Source organism: Erpetoichthys calabaricus, chromosome 14, assembly GCF_900747795.2.
Source record: "Erpetoichthys calabaricus chromosome 14, fErpCal1.3, whole genome shotgun sequence".
NCBI classification, from domain to species: Eukaryota; Metazoa; Chordata; class Cladistia; order Polypteriformes; family Polypteridae; genus Erpetoichthys; species Erpetoichthys calabaricus.
Genome location: NC_041407.2, coordinates 100,557,473 through 100,572,483, shown reverse-complemented (window position 1 = coordinate 100,572,483; position 15,011 = coordinate 100,557,473). Strand labels below are relative to the sequence as shown.

General features: G+C 41.9%; 1 protein-coding gene across 1 annotated transcript in view; it reads left to right on the top strand.

Annotated features, from left to right (window-relative positions):
- The window catches only part of kat2a (K(lysine) acetyltransferase 2A), a 63,259-nt gene that overhangs the window by 8,916 nt on the left and 39,332 nt on the right, over positions 1–15,011 (top strand). Inside the window, 6 exon segments of the mRNA XM_051918836.1 lie at positions 967–1,112; positions 3,102–3,191; positions 6,944–7,125; positions 9,928–10,119; positions 10,832–10,938; positions 12,377–12,490. Coding sequence (XP_051774796.1) covers positions 967–1,112; positions 3,102–3,191; positions 6,944–7,125; positions 9,928–10,119; positions 10,832–10,938; positions 12,377–12,490 — 831 coding nt within the window.

Below are 15,011 nucleotides of genomic sequence, written 5' to 3'. Positions count from 1 at the left end.
ATGTGTGTTCCGTATCTACAACAGTCTATGTAAACACATCGTTAAAACAAACGTTTTTCATGTTTTAGTAATAATTAACAAAATGTAGACATGAAGTGTATAATGTGTGAATCCTGAAGTCCAAAAATCAAATAGACACTTTTACAAAAGACACAGATGTAACAAAACAAGTGCGCTTGTATTCAAAAATATAACTGCAGAAAAAGAACTCGCGTTAGGGTGCGGCATTGAAACGAATTTAATACGACCGCTTTGGTGGTGCAGCAGTAAGAACTGCTGACTGGTAATCAAAAGGTCACTGGTTCGATCCCGGACGCCTCTGTTTTGAGAAGTCATTCAGTCAGTCAGTCATTGTCCAACTCTATATCCTAACACTGGGTCATGGGGGTCCGCTGGAGCCAATCCCAGCCAGCACAGGGCGCCGTTTTGAGAAGTGAGATGCTCTTATTCTTACTATTATAGAACAAAAACATACATTTGATTTGAGTCTGTAACAGCCGCTGTAAATTTATGGTACTTGTAAAGGTTGTACTTGACACTGCTGTTCTCACATAAAGACACGCTATAGCAGAGGTGAACTCAGATGAGGATGATGAGGGTTCTACATCGGAGAAAGAAGGCACGTCGCGCTTTTGTTGTCGCTGTACTTTGTATATAAAAGCCAGATCGAATGTTATTTACCCGTTTACCTTGATTTATTTATTTATTTCTTGAAGTTTGATTTTTATTTGTCTGTGTCCATGATAGGACGCCACTAGAATTTCTTTTAATTTTTTTTTTAATTCTTCCAACCTTCACATTCCACTAGAATTTCTTTGAAATCCATGTGGCCATGCGAGGGCATAGTTGCCACTTGACTTTCAAATTCATTTAGCTCTCGCAATCGCCACCCGCCTTTTGTATTTCTGCTAATTGGTGTCCATGCTTTGTTTCCCCCCTGACTCCTGCCTCATTTTCACTCCTCAGCGGACCATGTTTCTCACCTGGGCAATGTCTCTGAAGATGAGATCAACCGGCTCCTGGGAATGGTGGTGGATGTGGAGAACCTCTTCATGTCCGTCCACAAGGAGGAAGATACGGACACCAAGCAGGTCTACTTTTACCTTTTCAAGGTAACGGGAGCCGTCTGTCTGTCTGTCATATAGTGCCTTTCATGTCTGTCTGTCTGTCTATCTACAGTTGTGCTTGAAAGTTTGTGAACCCTTTAGAAGTTTCTATATTTCTGCATAAATATGACCTAAAACATCATCAGATTTTCACTCAAGTCCTAAAAGTAGATAAAGAGAAACCAGTTAAACAAATGAGACAAAAATATTATACTTGGTCATTTATTTATTAAGGAAAATGATGGAATATTACGTATTCGTGAGTGGCAAAAGTATGTGAACCTTTGCTTTCAGTATCTGGTGTGATTCCCCCTTTGCATAGATAGCTGCAACTAAACGTTTCCGGTAACTGTTGATCAGTCCTGAACACCGGCCCATTTTAGCCCATTCCTCCGTGCAGAACAGCTTCAACTCTGGGATGTTGGTGGGTTTCCTCACATTAACTGCTCGCTTCAGGTCCTTCCACAACATTTCGATTGGATTAAGGTCAGGACTTTGACTTGGCCATTCCAAAACATTCACTTTATTCTTCTTTATCCATTCTTTGGTAGAACGACTTGTGCGCTTAGGGTCGCTGTCTTGCTGCATGACCCACCTTCTCTTGAGATTCAGTTCATGGACAGATGTCCTGACATTTTCCTTTACAATTCTCTGATATAATTCAGAATTCATTGTTCCATCAGTAAAGGCAAGCCGTCCTGGCCCAGATGCAGCACGACAGGCCCAAACCATGATACTACCACCACCATGTTTTACAGATGGGATAAGATTCTTATGCCGGAATGCAGTGTTTTCCTTTCTCCAAACATAACGCTTTTCATTTAAACCAAAAAGTTCTATTTTGGTCTCATCCGTCCACAAAACATTCTTCCAATAGCCTTCTGGTTTGTCCACGTGATCTTTAGCAAACTGCAGACGAGCAGCAATGTTTTTTTTTGGAGAGCAATGGCTTTCTCCTTGCGACCCTGAACACCATTGTTGTTCAGTGTTCTCCTGATGGTGGAATCATGAACATGAGCCAATGTGAGAGAGGCCTTCAGTTGCTTAGAAGTTACCCTGGGGTCCTTTGTGACCTCGCCGACTGTTACATGCCTTGCTCTTGGAGTGATCTCTGTTGGTTGACCACTCTTGGGGAGGGTAACAGTGGTCTTGAATTTCCTCCATTGGTACCCAATCTGTCTGACTGTGGATTGGTGGAGTCCAAACTCTTTCGAGATGGTTTTGTAACCTTTTCCAGCCTGATGAGCATCAACAACTCTTTTTCTGAGGTCCTCAGAAATCTCCTTTGTTTGTGCCATGATACACTTCCACAAACGTGTGTTGTGAAGAGCAGACTTTGATAGATCCTGTTCTTTAAATAACACAGGGTGCCCACTCACACCTGATTGTCATCCCACCGGACTTGAATTCCACCTTCAAACTAACTGATAATCCTAGAGGGTCACATACTTTTGCCACTCACAAATATGTAATATTCAATCATTTTCCTTAATAAATAAATGACCGAGTATAATATTTTTGTCTCATTTGTTTAACTGGTTTCTCTTTATCTACTTTTAGGACTTGAGTGAAAGTCTGATGATGTTTTAGGTCATATTTATGCAGAAATATAGAAAATTCTAAAGGGTTCACAAACTGTCTATCTATCATATAGTGCCTCTCATATCTATCTATCTATCTATCTATCTATCTATCTATCTATCTATCTATCTATCTATCTCTCTCTCTCTCTCTCTCTCTCTCTCTCTCTCTATCTATCTATCTATCTATCTATCTATCTATCTATCTATCTATCTATCTATCTATCTATCTATCTATCTATCTATCTATCTATCTATCTATCTATCTATCTATCTATCTATCTATCTATCTATCTATCTATCTATCTATCTATCTATCTATCTATCTATCTATCTATCTAATAACATGTATTATTATTGTCTATCTATCTATATCTATCTAGTAACTGTTCTTTCCGGGTTTTCATTTGGACAGCTGCTAAGAAAATGCATCCTGCAGATGAGCCGGCCCATTGTGGAGGGATCCCTCGGCAGCCCTCCATTTGAGAAGCCAAACATAGAACAGGTAACGTGTCTTGATGACTGGCTACTTGAGAATTGTCGTGGATGAGCAGGTTACACTGAAGTCGACATCCAGGGATGGGAGGTTAAATGTCAAGCATGTATTGTTTTGGTTTTGTCCATTAGGTGGCAGCAATGACTGTGTGATAAATGAAACTCTGCTCTCTTCAAACATTCATTTTCCTTGCAGCACTGCATCAATAATGGCTTTCACTGTCAATAACTCTTTTAGGACTAATTTTTTTTTGTTTCTTTTCTCCCAGGAGTGAATATTTTTCCAGAAAATAACTTTTTTTAAAAAAGAACACAAAGCAATTGTTTAACATATCAAATCAGCAAAAACTATTTACTTTTGACAAATGTTACTGTCTTGCATGTTGTATGAGCCTGCATGCTATATGATTTCATAATGTCCTAAATCAAAAAAACACACCAGATCGTTAAATTCCTTGACCTCTAAAACCCCCCAAAACGCTGCCGTCATTATTTTTGGAGGTCAAGGAGCGCTGTAAAGCAGCAGTTCCCAAACTCTGTCCTGGGGACCCCCTTGGCCTGCAGGTTTTTGTTCCAACCAACTTCTGTTTCTAATTGGACCTTTAGCCTTATTAAGTGAGCTGTTATTTCCCAGTTTCTGCGTTAATGAAATAATTACAAAAGTGTGATGACACCTTTTATTGGCTAACTAAAAAGCTTTTGAGGCAACTCAGGCCCCTTCTTCAGGCAAAATGTAAGATGATTGATTACATCTTTTTTTTTTTTACTTGTTCATCCTGATTTCTTTTATTGACTAACCAGTAATGGCACAGTGCACATTACGCTTGACTTGAGCATTCCTAGTCTTCATTCTTTTTCTCTTTACGTTTATTACTCGTTTGCTCAAATGTTGATGCGCTTGCTGTTTCCTGAGCGGCTCTTGTTGTCTCCACCCTATCAGCCCACTGATTCTCTTCTTTCATCAGCATCTTTTCACGTTAAAACTGATTAAGTCAGACTTTGTGTTGCAATTACTTAGTATGTTTTCCTTAATTTTTCACTTAAGTCTTCAATCTGCCTCAAGAATGATTTAAGATATGAAGAGGTAGGGGAAGTGACGGCGAAGGTAGTAGGGAATGAGAACGGCGCCCTTATGCATGCGCCACACAGCCGATGAGTTGATTCTACAATAAAATTAAAAATAACAAGTGGAATAACCTTGGAGGTCAATCATCACCCTGAACGCGGATAGTAGACGTCACGTAATATATGAATACCAGATTTCAGGTCAGTGGCACTGCTCAACAAGCATTTTGCTACTGGGATTCTTTCACCTTTACTTTAACAAATTTCACTTGCGGACTCCAAATCTGAAAACCGTTTTCGTCGAGCAGCACGTCCCATTTTTTATTTATGTTGTTCCAGGTCTTGGACAACTAGGGTGACTGGACAGTAAAGGCGATGTGTTTCAGCATTTAAGAAATAAGTTTGGTCTCGAGGAAAGTGAAGCCAAAACTAAGGAAGGTGTTTTTGTTGGCCCTGAAATCCGTGAACTGAAGCTTGACGATGAGTACAAAAAGAAACTGAAGCCCACTGAATCAGCACCCTCATTCATGCAGGTTGTCCAGAATTTTCTTGACAGTCACGGAGCAGAGAATTATACTGAGCTTGTGGAGAACCTGCTGAAAGTATATTAGCTTACGGGAGCCGAATTTCACTGAAGACGCATTTTTTACATTCTCGTCTCGACTTTTTTCCACCAAATCTAAGTGATGTCAGAGATGAGCATGGGGTAAGATTTCATCGGGATGTAAAGGTGATGGAAAACTGATATTGGGGAAAAATTCCCTCCAAGCATGATGGGTGACTACTGTTGGTTCTTGCAAAGAGAGATGGATGTGCAGTACAAGTGCCTCCAACATTTTTGGGCACGCTGACCTCACTTTTATATTGAGGTAAATTGACATAAATATGCTTTAACGTGTCTCTGGTATCGTCTTCTGGTTTGTTTTCAGAATAAACACTTCAAAACAATTTTGGTGGGACAGAGTCCAAATTCCAGATATCGTCTTGGTATATTATATTGATACTAGTCATTTAGCCCGTTACAATAACGGGCGCTAGAACAGTAGTGCACAAACATTAGTAGGAACAGTCTGTATTAAATGGCAAGGGACTTTGACCTCATTCTTTTTGTTGGTCATATTTTTCTTTCTTTCAGCCTTTCTTTTGTTGATGTTTACTTGCTGAGCTGACCGTTCTTCGTGGGCTGCCGCCGTGTATTGTGTGTCTTTAATTTTCTGTGACAGTAATACTGTCTTGTACGGGTCTATTCAATAAGGGCGCGCACAAAAAGGCGAGCTTCAAAAGGGCGACCTCAATTGAGCGAGGCGAATAAAGGCGTTCGTAGATAGTTTAGTTCAAATGGCTCTGGAATATGTGAAGAGCAACAAAGGTGCAGATCTTTATTTACGCGCGCCTTTATTCGCTGCGCCCAATTGAGGTCGTCCTTTTGAGGCTCGCCTTTTTGTGCTCGCCCTTATTGAAGGATGCCTGTGCGCGCCCTTATTGAAGGATACCGTCTTGTACGTCCGCTGGCTTGTACGTCCGTAATATACCTTTAATTTTCTCTGGCGGTAATACAGGCGTGCGCGTCGGTAATATGCCTTTAATCTCCTCCAACAGTAATACTGGCTTGTATGTGGCTGTAATATGCGTCACGGTATTGTGTACCTTTAATTTCCTCTCGCAGTAATACTGGTTTGTATTTCCGTAAAACGCCTGTAACTTTCTCTGACAGTAATATAGCGAATCGCACCGTGTCCTGCGCATGCGCACTTCACCAGGAGACACCCACACACGGACACCTGGACGCACATAGGGATTTTATATATATAGATTCAAAAGTGTCAAAACATCAATGATGTGTATTTCAAAAACCTGACGTGCTAGCTTAATTCCGATTAAAAAATTTAATAAAGAGCTGCTCTGAAGTTCCCAGAAGCAAGCAAAAAATATTTTTTTTGTAGACCAGTGTATAGTTCAAACAGTTTTCGAGCTACAGGTGATTTAAAATCCTGGACAGACAAACGGGCAACCATGGCAGCGTATTATATAAGTAGATTAGTGGGTCTGATGCTGAAGTAGTTGCAGCCTTTCATCATGTAGTGTTGTTCTCCCTCCCAAATGTGTGCTTTGATTGTTTTTAATTGTCATCATTGGGATACAGTGAAGGGAGCATACCACACAGAATAATAGGAAAACAACAAAAAAGACTTTTAAAACTATAGCAAAAGAAAAATATTTCTAAATGTCTTCTAATGTAAAAATCATACCGCTGTGCTTTTCTGAGCGCAGAATAAGCTAACTAAACGAGTTCAGTTATCACTGATTATGAATCTGGTTGGAACAAAAACCTGCAGCACTAGGGGTCCCCAGGCCCGAGTATGGGAACCACGGCTGTAAAATAATAAATGAATAAAAATAAGACCAAGTCCGGATCATCATGACAGAGTGCTGCTGAAACGTCCCCAAGTGTGCCTTATCACGTTGTGCACAGTAGAAGGAATGGAAGGGAGGCTGCTGGAAATTAGATGACAGTTACTGTTGTTGTCATTGAGTTGTATGTTTGATTTAAGTGTCCCGCTCAGAACCACACACTCATTTGGAAATGGCAATGCATGATTTAACAGCCAAAGCCATGACCACTTGGCCGAGTTGCCAGCTTCTCATGGGCTTGCGTGCCTCTCCTGTGGCATCTCTGACCTTACTTGTCTCCTCCAGGGTGTTTTAAACTTCGTCCAGTACAAATTCAGCCACCTCCCTCCAAAAGAACGGCAGACGATGTATGAGCTGTCCAAAATGTTCCTGTTGTGCCTCAATTACTGGAAGCTAGAGACGCCATCACAGTTCAGGCAACGTGCGCAGAATGACGATGTGGCTGTCTATAAAGTGAACTACACCAGGTAAGTGGGGTGGACGTAAAGTGGAGGCAACCGGGGGTCTGGCTGCTTCTTTGAGAGCCCCCTCCCCCCACCAAATACCCTTCTAGCTCTTCCCCTCTGTCCTTTTCTTTTGTTTTGCGCCCTCCCACACCATAACCTGTCGTCTCTGGGGGAGGAACGAAAGCTTTAGATTCGTCAAAAATGTTGATCTCCCGTGTTCAACTGATCTCTACGTTTTGGGGTTCACCTGATATAGAAAACATTGATATCTCGGTGATGGGTGTGTGTCGGATGGTCCAGAGCTAAAACGGCTGGATGGGAAAAATTCTAAATTGGAAATGTTATAAGATGAAGACATGTTGATGAGTTTTTGAGCCAAATCATGCAACAAAAAGAGGCAGTCTAGAGCGGGGGTCCCCCAACTAAATTCCTTGAGGACCACCATTGGCTGCAGGTTTTCATTCTAACCCTTTTCTTAATTAATGACCTGTTTTTGTTGCTCATTAACTTCTTTTGAATTCATTTTAATTGACTTGCTCTTGAAGACTCAGCCCCCTTAATTGTTTGTTTTTCCTTAACAATAATGAGATACACAATGAGCCACAACAACTGGTGTCAATCGTACAATATCTGAAAATATAGATGAGGGTCTCAGGAATGTCAATCTGCTCAGGTCCTCAAAACATTTTATCAGTGCTCTTAGAAATGGGAAACTCAACAATTTCGGAAATGTCTGCTATTGCACAATGAGAGCAGCGACAAGCCACAAAATTAAAGAACGAGTTTAATGAACAACAAGACTCAGCACCTCATTAAGCAACTGGTTGGAGTGAAATTGATTGGAGTTTGAGGTCCTGACTTAGTTGGTCTTCTGTTGGCTCACTCACTTCACATTTCATTTCTGCTTGGGTGCCATTTAAGGAAAGAAATGAAGCGATTCAGGGGAACAAGGAAGAAATTCAGGGAACAAATCTTAAAAAAGCAATTCAATTAAAATGAATTCACAAGAAGTTAACTAGCAGCAAAAACAGGGCACTCATTTAAAAAAAACAAAGGGTTAGAATGAAAACCTGTAGCCACGGTGGTCCTCCAGGACCGGACTTGGGGAACCCTCAAATACCGTAATTCTGCAATCAATGATGAATTCTTCTCCTCAATTGCTATCGTAATGACCTGTTTTATGATCAGAAGAATTAGCATCAGAGTGGTAAGTATTGACTGAAATGTTAGAGAAGCGATTGGGTAACTTGGTTCCTGGGGTGCAACGTGGAGTTCCGTAGATTGGAATTTTTGATGAATCTAAAGCTTTCTGTCCTCCCCCATGTTCCTTTAATGCAAATTAATTTTTCCATGCTGATGTTTACTTTGTAATGCATTTGTTCGTTAGGATTTGCTCAACATGACTACTCACACTGAGACCTGATAGGCTGTAGAACGTTTGTAGTATCTGATTGATATGAAGGTAGGAAACATACATAGTTATTTACCAACTCGGTAAAACCCTCATGTAAAGGAATATGCAGACCTATAAATACCTGGGAGTGCAGCTGGATGATAAACTGGACTGGACTGCCAATACTGAAGCTCTGTGCAAGAGAGGACAGAGCTGACTATACTACCTTAGAAGTCTGGCGTCCTTCAACATCTGCAATAAGATGCTGCAGATGTTCTATCAGACGGTTGTGGCGAGCGCCCTCTTCTACACGGTGGTGTGCTGGGGAGGCAGCATAAAGAAGAAGGACGCCTCACGCCTGGACAATCTGGTGAGGAAGGCAGGCAGGCTCTATTGTAGGCATGGAGATGGACAGTTTGACATCTGTGGCAGAGCGACGGGCGCTGAGCAGACTCCTGTCAATCATGGAGAATCCACTGCATCCACTAAACAGGATCATCTCCAGACAGAGGAGCAGCTTCAGCGACAGACTGCTGTCACCATCCTGCTCCACTGACAGACTGAGGAGATCGTTCCTCCCCCACACTATGTGACTCTTCAGTTCCACCGGGGGGGTAAACGTTAACATTATACAAAGTTATTGTCCGTTATACCTGCATTGTTACCACTCTTTAATGTAATATTTTCTTTATCAGTATGCTGCTGCTGGAGTATGTGAATTTCCCCTTGGTATCTATCTATCTATCTGTTATACAGTATCTTTCATATCTGTCTATCTATCTATCTATCTATCTATCTATCTATCTATCTATCTATCTATCTATCTATCTATTATACAGTGTCTTTCATATCTATCTGTTATACAGTGTCTTTCATATCTATCTATCCATGTTATACAGTGTCTTTCATATCTATCTGTTATACAGTGTCTTTCATATCTATCTATCTATGTTATACAGTGTCTTTCATATCTATCTGTTATACAGTGTCTTTCATATCTATCTGTTATACAGTGTCTTTCATATCTATCTATCCATCCATCCATCCCTGACACATGCACTGTGTGATTCATGCAACCAGACACACTTGCATACCCAGTCAAACTGTTATGCGAAGGAATAGATAACTGAAAAAACAAAGTGTGTGTAGCAGAGTGATGGCCTACCAAATGTTAATAAATTAAACAGAACAGGAAAATCTCCTGAAAGCAAACACAATATAAAAGGCTGTGATTACATTTTATAAATACTTGTTTTTGATTTCTTTCCTCATCAATTTGGGTATCCCTGCCTTATGGAAATTTGACTTTGCCCTGGAGAAGGTGATCGCCTTCCCCGTCTTTCTTCCATTATCTGTCCCTTGTTGGTATTTAAATGTGAATGATGGTGACATCTTCTCTATCTTTTATTTCCCCGTGTTACAATTTCCAGATGGTTGTGCTACTGCCACGTTCCTCAGAGCTGCGACAGCCTCCCCCGCTACGAGACCACCCAGGTCTTTGGTCGAAGCCTCCTCAAGTCCATCTTCACTGTTACACGTCGGCAGCTCCTGGAAAAGTTCAGGGTGGAGAAGGACAAGCTGGTCCCAGAAAAGCGCACCCTTATCCTCACGCACTTCCCCAAGTGAGTTATACTGTATACCGGGGGTCCTCAATCATGGTCCTGGAGTGCTGCAGGTTTTTGCTCCACCCCAATTACTTAATAAGAAACTGTTCTGCTTCATTTTAGTTGTCTCACTTGTTAAGATTTTGAACCCTTATTGCTTATTTTAGTCTTAAACAGCTCTTCTTGGTTTTTAATGGCTCCTAATTAGCAGCAACATGCAAATGACAAAAGAGCAGTTCTCCATTTAGCTTGTTACCATTTACACCTGTGTGTAAATATCATACACTATTGGGTTTAATCAAATACTTGGAAGGAAAGTGAAGAGAAAAAAGTGAAGGACTGAGAATTACTCCTCCATTTTAGCCTTCAAATCATTTGGATGATATCCTTAGACAGGGGAAGAAAATCAAGGATATGAGAGTGAGCTGACATAGCAGAGTTAAAGCACTAACAAGCCATGAAATTAAATTATTGGCAAGAATTGCTTTCTAATTAAGCAACCGGGTTAGAACAAAAACCTGCAGCCACTGTGGCCCTCCAGGATTGTGATTGAGGACCTCCTGATGTATACCTTCCATCTTCCACCAACCTTCTGACTTTCTGCATTGAGGTGCTCACATAGCTAATGGTGCCCTATTGGCAGCTGAGGTTTATTGCTTCCCATGTTCTAAACCTGTAATCTCCTGTGCAGGTTATATTGAATTATCCATACCGTGTCTCTTCCATTTAGGTTTCTGTCCATGCTGGAGGAGGAGATTTATGGAGAAAACTCTCCAATCTGGGAGTCCGATTTCACAGTGCCGGCTACTGAGGGCACTCCGCTTGTTCCTCAACCAGGTGAGTGCTAACCTGTTACCAGATTTTTTCCATTTGCTCAACAACACTGACCAGGGGGACCATCCTGCCACCCTATAGAACACAAGTGTCGAACTCCGCTCCTGGAGGGCCGCAGTGGCTGCAGGTTTTCATTCTAACCATCTTTTTCATTAGTGACCAGTTTTATTATTTTCCCTTAGTTTTAATTAACGTGACTCAGGCCCCTTAGTTATTTCTCTTTCCTTAATTAGCAGGCAAATAATAATGAGACACAATACGAGCCGCCACATGACCAGCTGACCTGTGCCCATCACACAACATCTGAAAATAAAGAAAGGTGAAGGTGGTCTCAGTAAGGCTGATCTCTCTGGTCACCAAAACATTTGAACGGTATTCTTAGAAAAAAACACAAAAATCAACAGTTTTGGAAATGTCTGCTGTGGCAGAATGAGAGCAGCAACAAGCCTGGAATTGAATAACGGGCTTAATTAACAACAAGAATCGGCTTCTTATTAAGAGATTAGCTGGAGTGAAATTCGTTGGAGTTTGATGTTCCAGTTTAGCTGGTCATCTGTCGGCTCGTCTCACATCTCATTTCTGATTGGCTGCCATTTAATAAAGAAACAAATCAATTCAGAGGACTGAATCTTTAAAAACCTATTAAATTAACCTATCCTATTAAAATGAAGGGAAAAGGAGTTAATGAGCAGTGAAAACTGGTCACTAATTAGGAAAAATAGTTAGAATGACAACCTGTGGCCCTTCAGGCCCGGAGTTCGACCCCCCTGCTATAGAATATGTTGAGGATACCTTGCTGGCTAAACTGGAGGTGACTGAGAGAGTGAGTGCTGGAGTGTAAGTTTTGGCAAATCGAGAAAATGATGCCACCCCTATAATTCACGACCTCTAGATTTCCGTTTTTCCTTTTTTTTTTCTCTTTTCACGAACCAACAACATCGCAGCATTTAAATCACATGATCATAATCCGACATTTTCATTGGTAGGTGGTCTTTCCTCATTGGTCAGTGGAGTTGCTAGGTTTTTGTCTTGCAGTATGTGAGATGCTGTGTACCTACTAGCTTTTGCATCGTGTTATGACCAGAATGAAGACACATTTGGCCATCCCCACTACCTTATAACATCAGGAAAGGCCTAATAACTCCAAAAACTAAGAAAAACTTTGGGGGGAAAAAAATGGCAGTTACTAGTTTTTTCCATTGCACGTGAGGAATGTTATGCAAAAAGTGGAAAATACCTGGGGAAAGGGGCGCAGTGTGACTACACTGGGGGGGAATTGAGACCATGATGCAGGCAGACAAATGGTAGTTTGAGTGTAACGAGCTTTAATCCCGAAGGGTGGCCAGAAGTCGCTCTGGGAAGGTCCAGCTAATGGTCTCTAAGTCTAGTGTAGTGTGGTTTTATTTCCTTTGCTAATCTATTTATTACTGTATCCTTTCAGCCGTCAGTTGTCCAGCGGCCTCTCCCAATGCCCCGGCCTTCACCAAAACTCCTGGCAGCAGCTCCTCCTTGACCCCAAACATATTAGAAACTGGTTCTTCAGATCCCATGCCTGGTAAGGGTTTGTTTCATTCCTAGTGGATTTTATGACCGCAACTTGGAACAGTAGCATGGTGGGTGTTTTTGACAACTTATTATTAAATATTATTTTTTTGATGCGTGCTATTTCTACACGCTTACTAATAGCAAGAATAAGGTCATTTTCTGCACGAACGTCATAGTGCCTCTGCCCGTAACCATTTGGCTCAGGCATGTGGCTTGGGCCTTGTTTAAATGGTAAACTAGCAAAGCAAACTTGACATCAACAGTGGCAAGAGCTTCCTGGAGGTCCCTTGATGAAAGCTTTGAGTTCACAGGGACTTCGTTCAGCATCTTGTGTTCTGCTGTTTTAACATTAGAATTACCAGAGCCTACGAAAAATCTCATAGATCCATCCATCCATCCATCCATTATCCAACCCGCTGAATCCGAACACATGGTCACGGGGGTCTGCTGGAGCCAATCCCAGCCAACACAGGGCACAAGGCAGGGAACCAATCCTGGGCAGGGTGCCAACCCACCACAGGACAAACACACCCACACACCAAGCACACACTAGGGCCAATTTAGAATCGCCAATCCACCTAACCTGCATGTCTTTGGACTGTGGGAGGAAACCGGAGCGCCCGGAGGAAACCGACGCAGACACGGGGAGAACATGCAAACTCCACGCAGGGAGGACCCAGGAAGCGAAACCAGGTCCCCAGGTCTCCCAACTGCGAGGCAGCAGCGCTACCCACTGCGCCACCGTGCCGCCATCTCGTAGATCCGTCGCACCTTAAATCGTTTCGCTGCAGGTGGAAGCTGCCATCGCTGTACTTTGTATATAAGAGCCAGATCGAATGTTGTTTACCTTGATTTATTTACTTATCTTCCTACAGCGTAAAGTCATGCTATAGACTCTTCAGTACGCAAGCGACTCTCCACGCTAGTGTTTAGATCTGGACAGTGTATGTACCCAAAAAAAAAGTTTAACTGCATTCTCGTACCATTGCCTGTGTACTAAAGTGTCAGCAGGCACTTTTCTTGGCATTACATGTATTTTTTGAGCATGCCCGTGTAGATCAAACACAGGAAGCTCTGCAGTCTACTTGTGACTTTACGCTGTAGGAAGTAAGTAAATAAATTAAGTTAAATAACATTTGATCTGGCTTTTATGTAAGTAACATAGTGAAAAGTCAAGCAAAATGACACCTTTTATTGGCTAAATAAAAAGATTACGATATGCAAGCTTTCGGGGCAACTCAGGCCCCTTATTCAGGCGAGACGTAAGTAACATATAAATGTTAATGTTTTGGGCACATGCACCGTCCAGATCTAAAAACTCGAGTGGAGAGTCTATAGCTGAAGGTGGAAACTGCCGTCGCTGTACTTTGTATGTAAGTGCCAGATCGAATGTTATTTACTTATTTACCTTTATTTATTTACTTACTTCCTACAGCGTAAAGTCTCAAGTAGACTGCAGAGCTTCCCGTGTACATATGCAAAGCACAGTGATGGCAAACTGCTACGTGCATTCTTGCTCTGATGTAGAACCGCCATCATCATCGGAGTTCACCTCTGTTAGAGTGCGTCTTTATGTGAAAACAGTAGTGTCAGATTGGTGGGGGGGGAATGTGAACGCGACTGAGAGAATAAAACTAAATTTAAAAAAAAAAAACCAAAGCTAACCTTTACAAGTATCATACATTTACACTGGCTGTTACAGACTGAAATCAAATGTATGTCCATCCATTTTCCAACCCGCTGAATCCGAACACAGGGTCACGGGGGTCTGCTGGAGCCAATCCCAGCCAACACAGGGCACAAGGCAGGAACCAATCCCAGGCAGGGTGCCAACCCACTGCAGGACACACACAAACACACCCGCACACACTAGGGCCAATTTAGAATCGCCAATCCACCTAACCTGCATGTCTTTGGACTGTGGGAGGAAACCCACGCAGACACAGGGAGAACATGCAAACTCCACGCAGGGATGACCCAGGAAGCGAACCAGGGTCTCCTAACTGCGAGGCAGCAGAGCTACCCACTGCGCCACTCAAATGTATGTATTTATTCTAAAATAGTAAGAATAAGAGCAGCTCACTTCTCAAAACGGACTCGTCTGGGGTTCGAACCCATGAAGTTTTGATTACCAGTCAGCAGTTGATACTGTTGTGCCACCGAAGTGGTCGTAGCAAATGCGTGTCAATGTCGCACCCTAATGCGGGTTCATTTTCTGCAGTTATATTCTTGAATAGAAGCACACTTGTTCTGTTATATTTGTACCTTTTGTGAATGTGGGGTTGCCTCGAAAGCCTGCATATTGTAATCTTTTCAGTTCGCCAATCAAAGGGGTCATGTTGCTTGACTTCTTACTCCATTCATAATGGCTAACACGGTACAACTCCCTAGTACTACTAAGTATTTAATACATTTCAGCAAGCGTATTCAATACTTATTCCCTGTGTCATTCCACTTTATTACACATAATTTATGGACTTATTGGTTTTGATTTCTTTGAATGTGTGGATTTCTTGGGTTGTTACCAACAT